Source organism: Raphanus sativus, chromosome 6 (genome assembly GCF_000801105.2).
Source record: "Raphanus sativus cultivar WK10039 chromosome 6, ASM80110v3, whole genome shotgun sequence".
Classification (NCBI taxonomy): Eukaryota; Viridiplantae; Streptophyta; class Magnoliopsida; order Brassicales; family Brassicaceae; genus Raphanus; species Raphanus sativus.
Genome location: NC_079516.1, coordinates 52611683 through 52626945, shown reverse-complemented (window position 1 = coordinate 52626945; position 15263 = coordinate 52611683). Strand labels below are relative to the sequence as shown.

The 15263-nt window shown below is 31.2% G+C and overlaps 2 protein-coding genes across 15 annotated transcripts; both read right to left on the bottom strand.

Moving 5' to 3' along the window:
• Positions 1-1865: 1865 nt before the first annotated feature.
• Positions 1866-5004, bottom strand: LOC130494359 (meiosis-specific protein ASY1-like). Of its 14 annotated transcripts, XR_008935661.1 has the most exons (8): positions 4625-5004; positions 4518-4557; positions 4181-4310; positions 3859-3996; positions 3535-3610; positions 3333-3433; positions 2840-3139; positions 1866-2224 (listed from the first exon to the last, which is right to left on the bottom strand). XR_008935661.1 is itself a non-coding variant. In XM_056988600.1 (7 exons), the coding sequence occupies exons 1-5, from the start codon at positions 4667-4669 to the stop codon at positions 3391-3393; spliced, it is 342 nt and encodes a 113-aa protein (XP_056844580.1). In that variant the 5' UTR covers positions 4670-5000; the 3' UTR covers positions 1866-2224; positions 2840-3139; positions 3333-3390. The 14 variants fall into 14 exon arrangements, 2 of the variants coding, with proteins under 2 accessions (XP_056844580.1, XP_018459847.1); XR_008935656.1 differs by having other exon boundaries at positions 4181-4557; positions 4625-5002; XR_008935658.1 differs by having other exon boundaries at positions 3859-3989; positions 4181-4557; positions 4625-5002.
• Positions 5005-7150: 2146 nt separating this feature from the next.
• On the bottom strand, positions 7151-9730 carry LOC108812495 (LOB domain-containing protein 18). Its single transcript, XM_018584772.2, has 2 exons — positions 9128-9730; positions 7151-7787 (listed from the first exon to the last, which is right to left on the bottom strand). The coding sequence occupies exons 1-2, from the start codon at positions 9488-9490 to the stop codon at positions 7377-7379; spliced, it is 774 nt and encodes a 257-aa protein (XP_018440274.2). The 5' UTR covers positions 9491-9730; the 3' UTR covers positions 7151-7376.
• Between the last annotated feature and the right edge of the window lie 5533 nt (positions 9731-15263).

Below are 15263 nucleotides of genomic sequence, written 5' to 3'. Positions count from 1 at the left end.
GAAAAAGTTTACCAAAAAAAAAATGGACCATCGCCGAGGTTGCCATGTGATAGTCTGATAGACAGTTATTTATTTAGAATGATCATTTATCTTTCTTTTAAAACGAATATATGCCTTGAGAACTTGGTGCCAAAATGTCGATAAATGTCAACGATTCCATTAACATCAATTAGGGCATCAAAGCACGACGTGTTTGGAGTATTTAACAATTGAAGTCCTAAGCTGCTTAATAAATACTCCATCTATTTTAAAATAATGTATATTTTTGAGTTTTTTTATTTAAATTTTTTTTTTGAGTTTTCACACTTATCATTATTACATGTAAAATGTTAATTTTTTAGAAACATTTTTTTAAAACATAAATCATTCTGAAACGGAAAAAATGTTATTTATTTTTTGTATGAGCATTGAGTAATTTCTTTAATTATTTAATAAATAGAAGAAAGAGAGATTTACTGCATAACATATTATATCTTTTTCCTTAAAAATTTTGATGGTATGGACAAAATGGTCCACCAAAAAAATTGCCAGAAACAATTATGCAATTAAACAATAGCCCAACCATCAATCATGCAGCATTCATAAATTATACATATCTATTCTAACTCTCACTCTTAGAGTAGACATAAAATAGTTATATTTACAGCGTTATTTTCAAATTTCAGATTAAAAGAAAATTTAGAAAATGATATTTCGAAAAAGTATTTCAATACATTAATAAATAATGCAACTCAGCAATAATTTTAACGTATGATTCACATATAAATATACTAGGGTAAAACCCGCCCTACGGGCGGGTAAGCAAGGGAAAAACAATTAAAACCTGTTAAAAAATATATAGCTAAAATAATATTATATTGAATATTTTGTTATTCTGGTTAAAAATAATAAGTTTGTTTTATTTTAAATTATTACGATGCAAATGTCATTATTTTACATTTTCATCAATTTTTTGAAATAGGATATGAAACCATTGTTGCAGACTTTGTTTGTAAGGAAATACAAAGGTTGAAGATGGTGAAGCACTGAGACTTGGAGCAGTTTTCATCAATATTTACCGTATGGAAGTCGTAAAAAGAAATTTAAGATCGACGTAGAGAGCTTGAAAAATATATTAAAAGACAGATAATTTAAATGGAGGATTCACTTTGTTGGTAACAGAAATGGGAGTGCTAATAAAGTGGGTTTGAAATTGATGAGTCATTTTAATAGTGCAGACTTTGGTATTTTAAAGATCATAGATATTTAGTAAATTCAAATAATTATAAATAAATAATAATTTGAAGAATAATATTTATACATATTATTACCTCTTAAAATGTTTTTAAGGAAGATTTCAATGTTTTACTGGTCAGTTGTCTAGAACTGGCCTCAATGATTTGTCCGCAATGATGATCATGATCAGATTCATGGCCATACATGATGAGTTTTCCTCTATTTTGAATTTTATAATAGTACCAATTATGTCTTCTTCTTCTTTTTTTGTGCAGAACTAATTATGTCTTCTTATTTCACATTTTCCAAAAAGAAAAGCACCTTTCTATTAATCAAGAATTATAATTTAAATAAAAATACAATCATGCGAAATATTCTGTGCAACACTAATAATTTAACTACTTTGTGAATAATTAATCTAGTACACTGTTTTTTCTTTTCGTTACACTAAAAAGTAAAAATATAAGAAACTATGTCAGAGGCTCAGCGCTAATTTCAACTTACTGGTTTTTCCACTGTTATGTGACATCGAACATACATTAGTTTAATGTCTCGTGATTAGAATATATAGTTCAAAAGAAAAAAAACATATGTAACTATAGGCCCGAAGCTTCATCCAAATAGTTTATAAGTTGAATACAAACATGTCATCACCTTTAAATATCTGTAACTTTTTATTCAATGTAAACAGATGGCTTACAAAATGGAACTGGGGTACACTGAATACCCATACCTGAATAAAAAATCTACAAATCTATATCACCTGAAGATCTGCTAAACTCTCACTCCTGATCTAACAACGTCTCAAGACCTAAGTTTAGCTTTGTTTATGATTACAATTCTGAATCGTAATTCCCAAAGACCTTCGGCACTCCTACTTACGTTAAACAACTCCTTAACTGCCAATATTCCGAGGGAACAAATATCTTCTTCTTCAAGCTGCCAACTCATCTGCCAAGTCCGCACCTTTTGTTGACTTTCTCGGTTTAACGTCCTAAAACGTTATCGCCTGCGTTTAGGAGACAATTACAAAGATTATCTCTAACTTAGAAAATCTTGGAAAATATGAAATGTATTAAGATAAGATATATCAATACTACCGGAAGAAAACAATTCAACCATATATTGTTTTCATTTGTTTCTAAGTCTCATGGTTCAAATATGTGAGTTAACTCTTGCAAATGCACACACATAAATAGAGTAAATAGTCATGAAATTGGTATTCAAAATACAGAGCGACCAAATACTCTTGATAGCTGAATTTTTACATTGGTTGTCAACCCTATGCCTCCCATATAATTACTGAGTAATAAGCATATTCGTCACTGTTACTCCATTTCAACATGCAGTTCTCTAATAGACCTACTAACAACCATATCACATTTAAAAACGTGAGAATAGAGGAATATGAAAAAGACTTGAAAAATATTAAATATGCAAACCTTTATAATTTGCTTTAATGCATGCTCTCTCATGTGAATTAGAAGTATTATCTTTGTATATAAAATGGAGCAATAACTTATTAATAGTTGTAAAAAATTTTGAAAACATGTATCAAGTATTCATATAGTAAAAGTGTAAAACAATATATGCATGTTAGCATGAGTTTTCTTCTAGATATTACCAGATATATGCATTTCAGTTTTCTTCGCCTCTGGTTTTGGATCAGCGTGTTGGCTACACCATCATTGTTCACACGTGCTTTCACTGCGGTCAATGGAACTATAACTTTTCTGATTATATTCAGGTTCTACTTGGTTAGACTTGAGTGAATTACACGCTTCCATGTATATATACATGGCATCAGTGATGCAGCCTTACGACCAACAAACATAAAACAGGGTCTGAACTGAGAAAGCAAACCTAGACTGCGGCTGCTTGTATCTTGCATGTAGCCTTCTTGGATTAGCCTACAAACTGCTGTCTAGCCCAACAAAAAAAAAAACGTACTGTGAAGCTCTGTAATGTTCAGCGGTTACGTACATATTGCATCAGAAGATAATGGTACATAGCCCAACAAAAAAAAACGTGAGTCAATAATGCACCTCAGTTCTATCTTTATATATCTATCCTTTTCGAACGTGTATTAAACCTAGAGTAAGAAGTCAGAGTCTCACACTTTCATGTAACTGTAGTCTTCAGGAGCTATAGCTCTTCCAGTCTTTTGGAGCAGCTTTAGTTCTTTACATCAGATCTTTTTGTCACAAACTTGAATTCCCTTCATGGTACCAGGTTATATTTTAGTTTTAGTTGATGGTCAAGATAAATTAAAAGCAAAGAGAACGAAATTAAATCAATAGGAAATGATGAATAATATACCTCGTCTCTGTTTTTGATGTATGTGTCCTTCCTTGTTCTAAAAGAACACATTCTTTCTCCAGCTGGTCCATGATTTCTGAAAGTCAGTAACTGATCAGTTAATGGAGGAAGATAGATTCTAAAGTTCACAGAACATATATATATATATATATATATATATATATATATATATATATTATTTTTTTTGACAACAATAAACGAATCTAAGATAAGGTCCCTATCAGATCGGATAAGTTCACAGTATATATTAAGGTATAGAAATCTGGAGATTTCATCTTAGATGCTTCAAAGGTCACTTCGGGAGTGAATTTTATCAAGATTTACCTTCAGTCAGAGCCGAGAATATGTCCGGGAAGTTTGAAAGAACATCTGTGAGCTCGAGAGTTTTGAGTTGGTGGGAGATGATCCAGTCCTTAGCTCTTCTTAGCTGCTGTTGAGTCTCAACTGCATCATGTCTGTCATCTTGAAGCAATCAACATATAGGAAAAATTAAAAGAAGTTATGTTATTTGATAAAGTCAAGCTTTTTTTGATCGTACTCATGTCATCTGCATACAGAAAGTTCAGTCCAAGTTCCAGAACACGTATAAACTACTATAAAATTCAGTATAAGTTATTAGATAATTATAGGGTAGAGGTCACAGTACGATATTTATGAGGAGTTGCAACTATAACCAATGATCATCGCTCGTAGATTGGTGAAGGACCCTAATCAAGTCAACATAGGCGATTTGTTCCCCATATAAAGATGTCATTCACCGATTTCCTGCTAAAGTACTAAAGGAAAGAGTTCAAATGGAGTTAGGACTGAGAAAATATACTCATGTCCAAGGTCTATATTAACCATACAAAACCAAAGTCTCCAAAAGCTTTGTACCTACGCTCTCTGTATTACATGTTGCAGAGCCGTATTCTCAATTAGATCAAAATAATATGGACCACAAAAGCATCTCAGAACAGTGCGTAACTCAATTATTTTCTTACCCTTTTGCAAAGGATCTGTGGCCTCATCAGCCGCTTCAGCCTAAGGAAAACAAAACAAAAACTATTAATAGAGAGAAAAAGGTGATTAAGAAGAAGAAGAAAATTACATGGGTGGATGAAGTGGAGCATCTCTTGAGCTTGGTCCTGTCCATGGATTAATTCAAAAGAGAAGAGATGTATGCAGAGAAAGAAACGAAACCATTGTTGTTCCGATCATGAACATCATGTCTCTTTGAGTCGTATTCACGATCATTTGCGGAAGACTGCATATTCCACTCAGTCAAATTTCCAGAGGAATCAAAAAGGGGTGATTGAGTTAAATAGCATGATAAAGGAGATGAATCAATTAGGAGAAATGTTATTGTTCATCAAAAGAGAAGACAAAAGGTTAGAGATCAAAAACAGAAGACCCTTCGATTAATCGTGAAGAAGAACATGAAATGATTTTTAGACTGGTATTGCTGCATTCGGACTGAAACACGGGAGTAAACAAATATAAGGCCCATTAAAACATAATAAACGTATAACTGAAACGCATCAGCCCACACCTTTTAATAATACGATGAGTATTGGTTAGAGAGGACATGTGTCAGTGCCTCCTTACCCTATTTGATGACATGGCAAGATGAGAAGAGAGTAGAGCTCTTCTTTATAGTATTAGATACTTAATACTTTTTCAAAACTGTATAATTTATACTATGTATATAAAATATATAAAACTATATATAAAACGGATGAGCAAAAGTGTAATGATAGGATTACACATGCTGATATTCATAAACTTTATTAATCATTTTAAGATATCTATCACGATTAAAGTATTTTTTATATAGATCATTATATTTTTATGTTATTTTGTAATTAATGATATATAAACCCATCTCATTAAAATAGAAGTACAATTATAACTAACCCTTAAATAACTATTTAATTACATTTTATGCCACTAAAAACTACATAATTGTAACATTTGGCATTTACTATTGTCAATTAAAGCAATCATATAAAATACCTAAATTGATTTTCAAATTAATTAACAAAAAATAAACATTACAAAAGGTTAATGTTATACTAGGTTTTTTTATGCACAATGTGGAGAAATAAAATTTTAAATTTTAATAAATTTGAAAATAAAATTGTAAATTTAAATAAATTTGAAAATAAATTTTATTATTTTTAGGTTTTATTATTTTTCTTACAATATTTAATTTTAATCTTATTTTAGTTATATGTAAAAATGAAAATAAAATTAATAACTTATATTTAACAATATATATATAGATAGATAGATAGATATATAAAATTATAATCTTGAAAATATTTTTAGTTAATTATTTTGGTTAAAATATATTATATAAAATTCTATAAAATTAAGAAAAATTTCTTAAGTATACAACTATCAAAACGTAAAACAAATCATATTTCTAAAATTTGTAGATATTAAAAAGAAACTAGTGTTGTTGGGATTAGAAAATTACAATTTTTAAAAATGTATAAATTTTGGATAATTATTATTAGTAATAAAAAATATAATTATAAAACACAGAATTACATTACTTCAAAAAATTTTAAAATAGTATTATATTTGTATTTCTACTATTATATTATTTATTATGATGCTAATGACGTTCTATGATTTATTACCATATTTAATCTTTTTATTAAAAATATAAATTAACATTCAATATAAATATCCATGTTACAGTTAAAAACTGGACGTAATTCTATTACCATATTTATTTTTTTTTATTAAAAATATAAATCAACACATTATGAATTTACATTCAATATTTGTTTACACATAAATCAACATGCATATCTTTTTCCTTTATTTCGTAAGATCAAGCTTTTTTATGGATTAAACTATATCTGTAAAACCGATCATGCTCTTAAACATTATAATAAACTCACACATATATGGTTCTCGGAATCTTAACAAAATGTTTTATTTCAGATGACCATCATGATCATCATTTGACATTCTTTTTTTTTTGTCACGACATCATTTGACATTCTTGTATATTAGATGATAGTGAAGTATTGTACCCTTCAGATATATTTAACATACTATCAAAAAAGAAACATAAAAAATATAAAACAAACTCTTAATTTTAGTATAAAATAATTTGTCTTTTTTAGAACAATCCCATGTACAGAAAGCGTATTACGGCTTTACACGTGTGAGACACGGACAACATCACACGTGTAGGGATGTTTCATCATTGTTTGGGCTTGGATGTTGTGTTGTTGTATATTATGTGGATAGGCCTTTTGGGCTTGTTTGTTTTTTTTAAGGTTTAATAAACTAAGATGGCTGAAAAAAAAGCGTGTTACGGCCCGCCTTTCTAAGTCCATTAAGATTCCAGGTCTCAGGCCTAATAGTTTGTAGGACGACTTGGACGAATAAGAAACTCGTCATAAACATCAACAAAGAGAGAGCCGAGCCATCGTTCGGACTTGCGTTATTTACATTTGTGGTTAAATATACGACTACTGAGTTTTAAAGAAAAAGTGAAATGAATCCTGGTTAATCTAAAATAAGTACATCTTCCTAGTTGAAAAATGACCCAACTTATAAAATTTGAAGGATAAGGGCCACGCTTCGTAAGTGCCATGCGAGAAAATTCCAGAGGCAACACAAAATATGAAGATGGTATAGCAACTGATTAAATGCATGATTATATATTAGAATTATAGATAGATAAAGATTACGGCACATAGAAGACATACTCACCGGAGACAAAAAAAGGGGGAATAAATGTCAGAAAATTAATTTTTTTTTTCAGAAAATTAAATCTTATTGAGTAGTAATTTAATTTTCCTAATAACAAAGGGCAGATATATTGATCAAAGCCAAACTCATCTAGACATAGACCGAGACGGCGAGCCGTCGGCAGCTGCTGGTGGAGGAGATCCTTGTCTGTGTAGGAGCTCATGTGCTAATGCTTGAAGGTCACTGTTTCCACCACCGAGCCCCACGGCAGGTGAAGAAGTTGATGATGATCCACCGTATTGGTTACGTGAATCAACGAATCTTCGTTGTTGTGTAGCCCATGACGGTGTCGATTGATCGAAGATAGAAGCTAAATCGTATGTTGAGGGTAATGGTGAGGCTGGTGCAGGCAAATCTGTTAAGGAAAGAGGGGGAGGCTGAGTGAAAAAGAGCTGTTGTGGTTGCGTTAGAGGCGGTGGTCGCGTTTGCGGCTGTGGTAGCTCTAGGGATGCCAAATGGGCTTGTAAGTAAGAAACTTCTGCCTGTAGATTCACCACCTATATATACAATTTACAAGTTATTTTATAGTATATATATATATATATATGGTTAATGACTAATCATGAAATTTATTAAAATAATATGAACATGCCTAGCGATTAAGGGCTTGCAATTCTAGCCAACATATTTGAACAATGGGATCTATTTCTCTTAGTTTTAACGTTTCATACACTTAACGTGATCAAAGTCTTTTTTTGTTTGAACGACCCGTGACCAAAGTCTAATCATCCGAAAATAGTTACTACGTGTTATTTCAAAAAATCAATTTCATGTACTTATGACTTACCTAAAACTTTGACTAATAACCTTTATTAACTTTATCGATTAGAGATGGAGCCAATGCATGTTCGATTGTTAAGGTTGTTGACTTATGTTAAATATTAACCATACATAGAATGTAAAACATAAAAACGACACGCATCATACAGATTCACCCCCTTTACATGAATACATATGCATGAAGTTAAAGAAATTAGACTAATAAGATCATAATAACCAAATATTTTTTAGCGATAGAGAAAACAATTTCACTGATGGTGAATAATTTTCTCCACCTTGAATATTGGTAATGTGTGTGTATATATATATATATATATATATATATATATATATATCGATATTTATATGTATTAACACAGTGACAAAAAAAATATGTATTAACACATTAAAATTGTACCCCGACCATTTCCAGAAAACCAGCAAAAGAAAAAAAACTCCCGACGACCGTATCATTTTTATATAATTACTAAGACATTAGTTAACCAAGATCAACAGTGAATCAATCAGACAACCATACTTTTTTCCCTTTATACTAAAAGTAGATGATTACAAAACCAAGAAAGTGACAAACTCTCTATAAACTCAGACGATTTCATTTCATAGAAATAAATTGTTTTCTTACTTAATTAAACTAGTTTTCATGAGTTTGAATACACTTCCATCTGTTTCAAAGTAGCTTTCGTTCTAGAAAACTAGTTAAGTGTTCAATTTTTGTATTTGTTTAACTATTATTAATTTCATAACATTTATTGATTTCAAGAAAGATAAATTAATAGAAAATTGTCTTACATTTATTTAAAAAAATAATTTATACTGAAACGACAATTAATTTAAAATGGAGTTTATTTAAGAAATATTTATACTAAAACGACAATTAATTTAAAACGGAAGGAGTACTATCTTTCCCTAACGAAACCGAAGTTTGCTACTTTGGAAAAGAAAATAAAAAACGTAACTGTCAAAAAGTAATCTGTGGTTAGTTTAATTCAATTAGCATGTTTCATTATAGTGATTTCCAACACATTTAAATAATACTATCGAGCAATGAAGGTATTACCTGTTGCTGAAGAGCAAATATGTGAGCAACGCAACCATAGATAGGATCCCTTATCCGAGCCTGAGCTTCATAGCAAATGGTCACAACTGCATCGGACCGTCGATGAACCGGTATGTGTAAGAGAAGCTTTGAAACGTTGCTGGCTCCGAAAACTTTATGCACCGCCGCAAAATAAGCCGAGCCTTGCTCAGAGTCGAAGTATGGTGCGAATATGCAACCCGGAACACACTTTCTCCTTAAAAACTTACAAGCACCGCATGGCCCACCACCACCACCGCTACTACTTCCTCCTCCACCGCCGCTACTTCCTCCACCAGAACCACCACCTCCCACGGCGGTGATTGTGTTTCCACCGCCGCTCATTACAACCCTCCGCTTAACGAGTTATGTTCTTTCTCTTGCGTTTAGGGTTTTTGAGTTATTGAGAAAATTTTATGTTTTTTTCTTGGAGAAGATAAGAAGTTTTGAGAAGATGAGATGAGGAGAGGAGATTAGGGTTTGGTAAAGAAGAGAGTGTAGAGAAGAAAGCCTTTAAAGCCACGCGACGACAAAGCTAGCAAAAAAAGAACGATCTCTGTATCTCTCTCTTCACATTTAGTTGTTTGCGTGAAGCAAACATGCGATAAGCCTCTTCTATTATTCTTTCTCAAAACCTTTAACTGCATAATTATTTACTATTTATAGACCAAAAGACAAATAAAAAGATAACTATCATGTTATAAGTCTTATCTCCCTTGAAAATATCTCGTGATAAACTTCTAGTTTTCAAGACGAGGAAAATTCTTGCTTTCTCTGTATTGATGTGAACTTACATGTGAATTGTATTTTTTTAGGAGATATCTCACGACTTTACCTTTTCTTTTATGTTATTAATTACGTACGAGAATCATGGTAAAAATACATTTCGTATCATTTAATTAAATTAGGCAATCAAATGTTAAAACACTTTACAATTAATAATGAAAACTACGCATTTTCAAATAAAGATGCCAGCTCTAAAGCTCTTTCATGTTTAATAATTAACCTTTCTCTTCCATATTTACCGTAATCGAATGTAGAATACAAGTTGTGGTGGTTATATTCGGTTAGAAACGATATACGAGCGAACCGGATGAACCGGGGAGTCAAAATTGGTTTATAAAGGAAACAAAATGCAGTAACGTGAGCCAATAGTTAAAGTACATGTGGCCATTATGATTGTAACTGCCTAGCGAGTGAAAGATCAAAGAAACGAGTGACGTTAATCGTCACGTGGGTCCGACGCGCCGTTCCCTTAGGAAGTTGGTAACGCCCCCTTGCTTTCTCAATGTCTCTCCTCCACGCGTATTTATACTTACATAAAATTAGTGTAATATACTAATATAGAGGCCCTGCTCAAAAAATATTTGGACCTTGTGCAGTGATTTATAAAATAGAAACAAAATATATTGTATTAATTATTATTTTTTCGAAATTTTAGATTTTATTTTGCAAACTTTTTTAAAAATGTGGGCCCTAAAATACAAAAGGAAAGTTAATTATAAAAGTGAACCCGGTGCAAATGCACTATGCGCACACCCTTAAAGCTAACACTAATATACATTCATTTTCTAAATGAAGTTTAATATCTTGTAATGAGTTTTTCTGGTTAAGTATAGTATATTTATATGTTACAGAAACGAAGGTTACGTTGATGATTATAATCCAAGCTCAATAAACATTTAACTAAATATATCCATCAAAAAATTGAAGTTCTGAACTTGTGAGAGTTCCATCTAAAACTTTTATCATTCAATTTTGAGATATTAAGAAAACGAAATTTTAGTATTTGTCTATTTGATATGCTATATCAGTCCATCATTATTAGTTATAGGTAGAACCTACAAGTTGGAGATGATGATAACCTACTTAACGTGTAACATTAGTTCTAAACTAAAAATCTGTATATACATGCATTGCTAGGTAAAATAAAATATGCATGATCACATATTTGTTTCTGGACATGAATGCACGAGTCAAAAGATAATTTTCGCTTTCGTATATAGTATTTTTTAATGATGGGTTAGTCATAAACATCGTCGACTTATATAATAGCGTAATAAATTAGAAATGAGATAGTGTAGGAGGTGGAAGTGACATGGTACCACAAATTTTGGGGATGTACAAAAAGAGTCGAGCATTTTTGATCGGCCTCGATTATTTTAGTTCAATTCGCTATAGCTGTCCTTATGTTTATTCTTTTTATAGATCACTATATAGTTAATTATGTTCTCTATATTGTATTATCATTGATCGATTGGCTTGATGAAACCTTTTTTCCACTCGTGCAGTCAAAATGTTGTTCGCGTATCATAATATTCTCATCGATTTTGGTAAAGAAAACATGGATTATATGTCGTCTTATAATAATTTTACAATCTAATAGACATAATATACATACACACAGGCTTTATTTATATATATAGTGTGGACTGATCCTGATATCCTATTATTTCTTTGAGCTCCAAAATCCTCCGGTCAAATATCTACTCAAAATAATATTAGAAAATGATATGTTGTCGCCTAAAAACAAGGCAAAGAGATCGATATAAGAGTTTAAGTGAGAGGATAATACACAAGAGTGTATATATACCACTAAATCTTTAAATAATGATAAAATTTCAAGATGTTATTTAATATGCGAGAATTCGCATGCACCAACACGAAAAGAAGTTGGAAGTAAATTCAAAATTTTGTGACATGTTAAATTTCAAACGATCTCTGATTAAATGTCGACCGTGATAATAAAATGGAAGCCAGTTACAAAAAAAAAACAAATCTTTAAATAATGATGCTTGATATTTTTAACAAATGATAAATAAAATATATCGAGGGGTATTTTGAACCGGTTGGTAACATATACTCCTAGCTACTCTCGTAGCAACTGTGAACTGTTTTTTTTCCTTGAAGGTTCAAATTAACAAAACTCTTCTTTTTTCATCGAAGAAAATTCTAAATGATCAAATATCTTTAAGAATTTATCTTTGAAGTATTTATCGGACTACTTAGTTGTATATGTTTTTTCTCAAGTGTAGATTAAAGTTCAACCAAAAGGAGTTACAAGAAAAAACAAATTCTGCTAAAAAAACATGTGGACACATAGAATAAGTCAGGAACTGAAAATCTAACTATTTTTTTGCTAAGTGGGGTATAAATCTAGCTAGCTAGTTCAAATTGCAAAACTGATTCATTCGGAATGAATTGTTAGTTTATAAAGTTAAGCCCAACAATTGATAGTCGATGAGTTGTTTGTCTCCATGTTTCACAAATTGACAAATGATTCCTTAAAAGTATAAATGTGGCCTTGAATTATAGTATATACTATTATATAGATATGACTCTAATAAATTATGTAAACATAATCCCAAAATTCTTGTACCTTGTTTATATAACCACAAACACAAAAACACACGCACACGCATACATATATCCATATATATGACTTCATTTTAAGTCTATTTGATGACAAATAACAAATGGTTATCTGGCAATATTCAATTCACTATTACTTTTTAAAAGATTATGCATGATAAACTTACTTGTTTATAATATAATAATCTCCTCCTGGTCGGATCATTATCAGACAGTGGTTGCATTTCAGACGTAAGACAGTTTCGATCTATATAGTTTCTGGCCGCATACTTTAAATTCGACAAATTACCGGTCAAATCTGAAATTCCTCAAATACTTTTTTCGAACTACACCATCATAATATATAGGCCTTCCCATTATGGTCACAATGTAGAAGTATGGCAGTATACATGCACATACACATTCCTTGAAATATATATTTCAAGGTATTCTTAAAATTAATTGTACTAATTCATCAAATATATTAATTCATTGAAATATATATTTCAAGGTATTCTTAAAATTAGTTGTACTAATTCATCGAATATATTAATGAGTATATATATACCGTTTTGTTTTTGGTTTCAAGAGAAGAGCTGATGCAAATTCGAATATGCAAAGCTATCTGGGGCGTTAAAACTAAACATCTGAGAGTTATGGAGCTGGAGACTTTTTTTTGTCAACTGGTCACTTTTGGACCTTTTTAATCCTCAAACTGAGGTAAGTGGGGGTCGAACCCCCGACGTCAGGGCCCGAAGGCAGAGCTCAGCAGCCACTTGGCTACGAACGATCCGACATGGAGCTGGAGACTAATGATGTAAAACTAAGTAGAAAGATGCACGTATTAGCAGACAAGAAACCGAACGGCGCGATTCTCTTCTCCAACGCTCCCATTTCCTACTTCCTCTTAATTAAAATAGTATATGTAGTTGGATGCTGAAGATTATCATTTTATTATCACGGTCGACATTTAATCAGAGATCGTTTGAAATTTAACATGTCACAAAATTTTGAATTTACTTCCAACTTCTTTTCGTGTTGGTGCATGCGAATTCTCGCATATTAAATAACATCTTGAAATTTTCTATTTTGTTTTAAAAGAACAACTTTGAACAACCCTCATACTGAAAATTTTGAATCTCTTGTGTACGAAATAAAAACTTATTGGTTGCAAAAAATACCCCTTCAAAATATCAGAATTTTTCTCTGAAAATAATACAATAACTAGTTAACTACTAAACAATAATCAAGTGGTTGTGCGTTGAGTTATTGATATTATTGTGATGTGCATTACAAAGAGTAGACCATATTTAATAAAAGGGTTGTTATATAGGCTTACTATTAGAGAATGGATGGTGAGGTAAGTGAATGAATGCTTACTTGCTTAGGTCTGTGTGACATGAAGTCATATAGGATATGATCATGCGACGTGTATAGGTTCTTACGACGTGGGTTGTTTGGTTTACCTTGAAAGCAGCATACATGCGGTATCTGCTTCGATCGCAACCGTCGACTCTGTTTTGTCTCTTTGACTAAAAATTCTCGAAGAAAAGTTTTCCTAATGCAAACACGTGCGCAATAAAAATCATAGATGATGGAAATTGGTTCTTCATGAATCCAGTCATCAAGTTTCTATAAATACGTTGCGTTACCATCACCGGTTAACTCAATACATACTAGTATGAAATAATTACTTTTAAGAATTAGTAACTCTTGAAGAGTTTTCATCAACAAAATATTAATATATGTTTTTCATTAGGACTAAAAGCATCTTCATCTCATTTCTATAATAGAAATCTTTAAAATAAAAAAATAGATATAAATTTCTTGCTCCAATATATTTTTCTGTAATAGATGATTAATGTTATATTTGTTTCTATAAATAGAATAATGTTATTTTTTTCTTTATATTTAACGGAAAATAGCATTTTTCTATTTATAAAAACAAATATAGCATTTATTTTTTTCTATTTTAGAGATTTTTATTATAGAAATGGGTTAGAAATAATTTAAGTAGCAATTAATAAGTTAGGTGCTTTAATCTCTAAATATTGACTAATGATATAAGCTCTCTAATTGAGGGTTTTAATGGGACTAAGAGTAATATATAAGAGATTTGAAACAATATATTTATCGCCAGTTAATTTTAAATTGAAATTAAAAACCTTAATATGGTCTTAGAATCACTAAACCTAACTACTAAAAACGGTTAATATATGAGGAACATGGCCACTCCACGTTCTTAGTTTGAAATTAAAATTTCTTAATATAAGAAAAAATAGAAACACGAAAAAGAGATGACTGGATCGAGTGTGAGTTAATAATGTCGGGTGAAACAGGAACAAAAAGGAAGAAGAGGCAATAAAGAAGGTCAAGAGATTAGGTTCTCAAATCTCACTGCACGAACATCACTTTGACCGTGATTGTGATAGTGGAGAATGGAAAAGAGAAATACAATTATGTAGCTGTCTTGTCTCACTTACTTGCGAAAGATATAACTTTATACTTACATGTTTTTGTGTTTGTGTGTGTTTCAGTGTCAATTGTGAATCGCCTCCAATGTTTGTCTCAGTCCGGTTTCTCCAAACCAACCCTCGTGTTGATACGTTCTTACATATAGGGTTATGGTTTGAACCAGACATCTCAAGATGCATCTCCTTCTTACATTTTCAATGTCTGTGAGTTCATGTGCATTTTCAATGTCTATGGGTTCATGCATGTGAGGAGAGAGAGAGAGAGAGAGAGAGAGAGAGAGAGAGAGAGAGAG

Excerpts from the sequence above, each read along its gene's own strand:
- LOC130494359 (XM_056988600.1), bottom strand. The coding sequence starts at position 4,669 with ATGGACAGGACCAAGCTCAAGAGATGCTCCACTTCATCCACCCAT. Across the intron at positions 3,997-4,517 it reads CACAGATCCTTTGCAAAAGG|ATGACAGACATGATGCAGTT; the intron begins GTAAGAAAATAA and ends GATTGCTTCAAG. Across the intron at positions 3,611-3,858 it reads ATTCTCGGCTCTGACTGAAG|AAATCATGGACCAGCTGGAG; the intron begins GTAAATCTTGAT and ends ACTGACTTTCAG.
- LOC108812495 (XM_018584772.2), bottom strand. The coding sequence starts at position 9,490 with ATGAGCGGCGGTGGAAACACAATCACCGCCGTGGGAGGTGGTGGTTCT. Across the intron at positions 7,788-9,127 it reads TATTTGCTCTTCAGCAACAG|GTGGTGAATCTACAGGCAGA; the intron begins GTAATACCTTCA and ends TTGTATATATAG.